This window comes from Chenopodium album, chromosome 2 (genome assembly GCF_948465745.1).
Source record: "Chenopodium album chromosome 2, dcCheAlbu1.1, whole genome shotgun sequence".
NCBI classification, from domain to species: Eukaryota; Viridiplantae; Streptophyta; class Magnoliopsida; order Caryophyllales; family Amaranthaceae; genus Chenopodium; species Chenopodium album.
Genome location: NC_137835.1, coordinates 21,125,399 through 21,131,572, shown reverse-complemented (window position 1 = coordinate 21,131,572; position 6,174 = coordinate 21,125,399). Strand labels below are relative to the sequence as shown.

The following is a 6,174-nucleotide window of genomic DNA, read 5'->3' as shown; positions in this document are numbered from 1 at the left end:
CTTCTCATTCAGATCCATATATTCATTTTTTATTATTATTATTATTATTTTTATTCAATTTCTATTTTTATATTTGCATAAAATTTTGGTCCAAAAATCAGTACCAAAATAAGAAATATTATTAAAAAATTTTAAAAGTGGCAGATCCAGAGAATAGATTAGTAAACCCAACATAAACAAAATAATATATAAATTAAAAATTAAATATTATTGAGTAACTTCATTTCATATTACTACCTCCGATTTTTTTTAGTTGTAACTTTGGGTATTATTTGAAAGATATAAATATTTTAAAGTTACAATTAAAAAAAATTATATGTAGTATTGTAATTTTATGTCAACCATACATATTCTATACTACACATTATTTGCAATAAATGTTTTATTTGATTTAAAGTTGTTGTTTATCTCTATTTTCTTCTTGTCACTTGCACTTTTATTTTTCTTTTACTACGGAGTAATATTTTACGCTCTCACGAATTCAAAATTACAAATAATATGAAAATGAGGTACAAAATACAGATGAGCAGTGAAATAAAAAAGAATAAAAAAGAATGAAAAATAAAAATAAAAACACACTCACCAACCCCAGAGATCTCAGTACCCTCTCCTCCACTCGGTCTATAAATACCCAAACGACTTCCTACTAAATTGCTCGCCTACTACATCTTACTCTACTCTCTACTTTCTCTCTCTATTTTCTCTCTCTATTCTTGGCGGTAGGAACCGATTTCTCTAAGGACTCATCTATGGCTCCAGGTTCCTCCTCAAGGTACTTTCTCTCTCCTCTTTTTTCTCCGATTTTCATTCTCAACCATTCGTTGTTTTGAATGATTAAATTTGCTATTATTATCATTTTGATTTTTTGTTATTTATTTGATAACCAATTCATTTCTTTTAAATTCTTCGTCATTTTTGTTAATCAAAATAAAAATTCATGTGAGTGTGTTCATTCATGCTTTTTGATTTGTTAATTTGATTTAGATCTGCTTTTTGAGGTGTCGGTTTCTTCAGATTTATCTTTATTCTTTGGGATCTGATTTTTTTTAATTATAAAATGTAGATCTGATGATAAAAAATTATTGATTAATTAATGTCGGATCATAGGAAACTAGATCTATTTGATTTTGATTGAATTATAGATCTGTTGTCATTGTGCAATGTGATTATACTTTGATGATCCACCTTAATTCATTGTGGTATGATTAATTTTTGTGCTGAATTTAGCTGATTTAATTAGGTATTTGATTTACATTTTAGGAAATGATAGTTTATATATCTAAATTTTGTTTGATTAATTCGAATATTCAAATCTGCTTATTAAGAGTATGTTATAATGATTGAAAATATTAGTTTAAGGTAGATCAATCATAAAATATGTTGTCGTTAGGTTCGAACTTGCGACCTTTTTCAGCTGGAAAGTTGAGGTTATAGTTAATACTGTAGTGCACATTTATTCATTTATTCGCTAAAAAGTTGTCAGATATAAACATTTAATAAGAGTTTCTGAAAAAATGCATTTGTAACATTCTTTCAGGACTTTTCTGACTTGTAAGACTTTTTAAAGTATGAATCTGAGGAAAATGAGATAGTGGAAAATCGAATTGAAGTAAAAATGATTTAAAATTTTTGTTTCATTATTTAGGTGTCATTTATGCTAGTGTAGTAATTGTCTGAAAACGACTTGAAGTCGAAAATCTCGAAATGTATAGGTGTACATAAAATATTTAGCTGATCATTTATCTTAGGATGTCGAATGACATTAGAGTAATACGGATATGACCTGTTTCTTGAAATTAATTTTTGAAGTATACAATAATCGTAGTTTGATTACCATATGATTTGACAGTTGTGGAAAATGGCGCTAAATCTCATTTGTATTGTTTTATTGACTTTTGCAGCATGGCATCTCACATCGTTGGATACCCCCGTATGGGACCTAAGAGAGAGCTCAAGTTCGCTCTTGAGTCTTTCTGGGATGGCAAGAGCAGCGCCGAGGATTTGAAAAAGGTGTCTGCTGATCTTAGGGCATCCATCTGGAAGCAGATGTCTGATGTTGGTATTAAGTACATTCCCAGCAACACCTTTGCTTACTATGACCAGGTCCTTGACACCACCGCCATGCTTGGTGCTGTTCCCCCAAGGTATGGGTGGAGCGGTGGTGAGATTGGATTTGATGTTTACTTCTCCATGGCCAGAGGTAATGCCTCTGTCCCTGCTATGGAGATGACCAAGTGGTTCGACACCAACTAGTAAGTGATGATGGGCTTCTTTGCTTAATTTAATTAAGCAAGTTTTACCTTGCCCTGTGTTGAAAATCTTCTTTGAGCTCATATGTGTTGTGTTGCTTGTTGCAGCCATTACATTGTCCCCGAGTTGGGCCCAGAAGTAAACTTCTCTTACTCTTCCCACAAGGCTGTCGAAGAATACAAGGAGGCCAAGGCTGTATGTGCTCGCTCACTTATATTTTATTCTTATTAATACTATATTAAGCTAGGGTGAACTGTAAAATGCACAGTATGCAAGCAGTGTTGGTTGATAACCGGATTAATCTAATTAACTGCTACTTATTGATTTTGAAAAGTCATTGGTTAATTCAAGGGGATGGATATGTTTTTTATGGAATAATAATAATAGAACATGCTCTAGGATTATCTGTGAAGAACTTAATTAGAGTGAAATCATCTGAAATTTGGTGTTAATAATGAAGGTCTTGATATCAAACTAAATTTCACAAATAGGTTACAATTGCTATAGGTTTAAGGTTTCCGTTGAGGATTTCTAGTCACTTATTCACCTTAGAATATTGTTATCTTCTGGTCTATCAAAAACTAAAACTCTTGTCCCTGGAGGTTCTTGATTGTCATGCTTCTTCTGTTCTTAAGTAGTCTTTATAATGTTAGTTCATTTTTTTGGGCCCTTGTTGACTATTGAAGTTACTTATCTTATCGTCTTTCCTACAGCTTGGAGTAGACACTGTCCCAATTCTTGTTGGACCAGTCTCATACTTGTTGTTGTCCAAGCCTGCTAAGGGTGTTGAGAAATCATTCCCTCTGCTTTCTCTTCTTCCCAAGATCCTAGCCGTCTACAAGTGAGTATCAACATCTTCTATAATTCTATTTAGTTTTTTTGTATTACTTGATAACTAGTTTCTGATATTTATGTTCTGTTTACAGGGAAGTTATTTCTGAACTAAAGGCAGCTGGTGCTTCTTGGATTCAATTTGATGAGCCTGTGTTGGTGAAGGATCTTGAATCTCACCAATTGCAAGCCTTCACTGAGGCTTACGCTGAACTAGAATCTACTTTGTCTGGCTTGAATGTTGTTGTTGAGACTTACTTTGCTGATCTTACCCCTGAGGCATACAAGACCCTTGTTTCTTTGAAGGGTGTCACCGGATTTGGGTTTGATTTGGTTCGTGGAACCAACACCTTGGATTTGATTAAGGCTGGATTCCCCTCAGGCAAGCACCTATTTGCCGGAGTGGTGGATGGAAGGAACATCTGGGCCAACGATCTTGCCGCTTCCCTCGCTTTGTTGCAGGGCCTTGAGAGCATTGTTGGAAAGGGTTGGTGACTTAACTTGGAAATCAAAAAAAAAAAATGTTGCCTAATAAAGACGTGTGGCTAACTTAGTTGTTCTTTGCTTGCAGACAAGCTTGTGGTCTCCACTTCCTGCTCACTTCTTCACACTGCTGTTGATCTTGTTAACGAGACTAAGCTTGATGATGAAATCAAGTCATGGCTTGCATTTGCTGCACAGAAGGTTGTTGAAGTTAACGCTTTGGCCAAGGCATTGTCTGGTCAGAAGGATGAGGTAAAACTCTATGCTACTACACTTTTGCTTGCCAGAATAAGTTTTTTTCTCCCTTTTTTTTTTGTTAAATCAATACTAAATTTGGATATAGTTTTGTGAGAATTCCTTTGGTTGTGAATTTCATATTTGATCCCTAAAACTTTTATAACTTTTTTTTCAGGCCTTCTTCTCTGCCAATGCTGCTGCTCTTGCATCAAGGAAGTCCTCCCCAAGAGTGAACAATGAAAATGTCCAAAAGCTTGTAAGCCAGTTCTCCAGCATCTGTCATACTGTTGGTGTTATACACTTATGTTGTTTGTGGATAATTTTCAAATTATTGATTTGTGCTGTTTGATGCAAATTAGGCTGCTGGATTAAAGGGATCAGACCATCGCCGTGCTACAAATGTTAGCTCTAGACTTGATGCTCAGCAGAAGAAGCTTAACCTCCCTGTTCTCCCCACCACCACCATTGGATCTTTCCCACAGACCGTGGAGCTCAGGAGGGTGCGTCGTGAGTTCAAGGCCAACAAGTGAGTCATCTGAAGCAATTTGAAGCCAACTTCAACTCACTTCTTATTCATTCATTGAATCATGTCCAACACTTGTGCTGTTTGATTACTTTTTATAGGATTTCCGAGGAAGAGTATGTCAAGGCTATCAAGGAGGAGATCAGCAAGGTTGTCAAGCTCCAAGAAGAACTTGACATTGATGTCCTTGTTCACGGAGAGCCTGAGGTGAGTTTTATGCATAATTGTTAATCCATAGAAAAGTTTGTATGCTAGGTTTTTATCTTCTGACTGCATGTGCATTTTTGGTTTTGTAGAGGAACGATATGGTTGAGTACTTTGGAGAGCAATTGTCTGGTTTTGCCTTCACCGTTAACGGATGGGTACAATCATATGGATCTCGATGTGTGAAGCCACCAATTATCTATGGTGATGTCAGCCGCCCCAAGCCAATGACTGTTTTCTGGTCATCCACTGCTCAGAGCATGACTTCCCGCCCAATGAAGGGTATGCTTACAGGGCCTGTGACCATCCTCAACTGGTCTTTTGTCCGTAATGACCAACCTAGGTATGGTCTCTTTCCTCAAAAACTGGGATTCTAATAAAACTCTGCTCCAAATAGATGGTTTGGATTGTGGCTCAATTTCTCATATATTTATTTGTGTTATTGTGTATTCAGGCACGAGACTTGCTACCAAATTGCTTTGGCCATCAAGGATGAGGTTGAGGATCTTGAGAAGGCTGGTATCAATGTTATCCAAATTGACGAGGCTGCTTTGAGAGAAGGTTTGCCACTCAGGAAGTCTGAGCACGGTTTCTACTTGAAGTGGGCAGTCCACTCCTTCCGTATCACCAATGTTGGAGTCCAAGACACTACCCAGGTAACTTTTGCTACATTGTGACTCGTGTTGCTGAATTTTGTACCAGGAAGTTCTTATGCTATAAAAATGAATTTCAATTCTCATCTCTATTATTGGCTTCCTTTTGCAGATCCACACCCACATGTGCTACTCCAACTTCAATGATATCATTCACTCCATCATCGACATGGATGCTGATGTCATCACCATTGAGAACTCTCGCTCTGATGAGAAGCTCCTCTCAGTTTTCCGTGAAGGTGTTAAGTACGGTGCTGGAATTGGTCCCGGTGTCTACGACATCCACTCTCCCAGGATCCCACCAACTGAGGAAATTGCTGACCGCATCAGGAAAATGCTTGCAGTTTTGGAGTCCAACGTCTTGTGGGTGAACCCTGACTGTGGTCTCAAGACCCGTAAGTACGGTGAGGTTAACCCAGCTCTTTCCAACATGGTTGCCGCTGCCAAGCAATTGCGCCAAGAACTAGCCAGCGCCAAGTAAAGGGGGGTTTCCTGAAGGTGGTGAGAACATACAAAAAAGCTTTGGTGGATTCTTACATGATAATATTGGCTTTCAATTTCCCAATAATCGAATTAGATTAGCTTGTGAGTTTTAGTATGTGGCTCCTTTGAGGAAGCCTTGTTTAGATTGTTGCCTGTTTTTGGAATGTTTAGTTTTGTTATTAAAAATTTTCTTTCTTCATCCTTTGAGAGTTCTGTCCTTCGGTTGTTTCAATGAGGATTGAGGACTACTCAGTGTACCTCTATTATGAAATCAAAAGAAATGCCTTTTTCTTCCTACAAACGTCTTTTTATTACTTTGCTTGAATTTTTTTCACGAACAATATGATTCGATGCAGATAACAGAGCCAAACAGCAGAACCCTTATCTTGCCAATATTAGATTGACAAATTTTGTTGGTAATCTGTAAAAATACTCCTAAGGCAAAGATGCCATCAAGAATTCAAGATAGGAGAAAGTGGCTAATCCTGACTAGTATTTTCCATGATGTCC

General features: G+C 36.9%; 1 protein-coding gene across 1 annotated transcript; it reads left to right on the top strand.

Moving 5' to 3' along the window:
- Positions 1-613: 613 nt before the first annotated feature.
- LOC145597247 (5-methyltetrahydropteroyltriglutamate--homocysteine methyltransferase-like) lies at positions 614-5,965 on the top strand. The gene is made up of 12 exons (XM_081653395.1): positions 614-772; positions 1,902-2,252; positions 2,358-2,445; positions 2,964-3,091; positions 3,177-3,568; positions 3,653-3,816; positions 3,977-4,057; positions 4,161-4,327; positions 4,426-4,531; positions 4,621-4,871; positions 4,983-5,184; positions 5,294-5,965. The coding sequence occupies exons 1-12, from the start codon at positions 750-752 to the stop codon at positions 5,660-5,662; spliced, it is 2,322 nt and encodes a 773-aa protein (XP_081509521.1). The 5' UTR covers positions 614-749; the 3' UTR covers positions 5,663-5,965.
- The last annotated feature ends 209 nt before the right edge of the window (positions 5,966-6,174 follow it).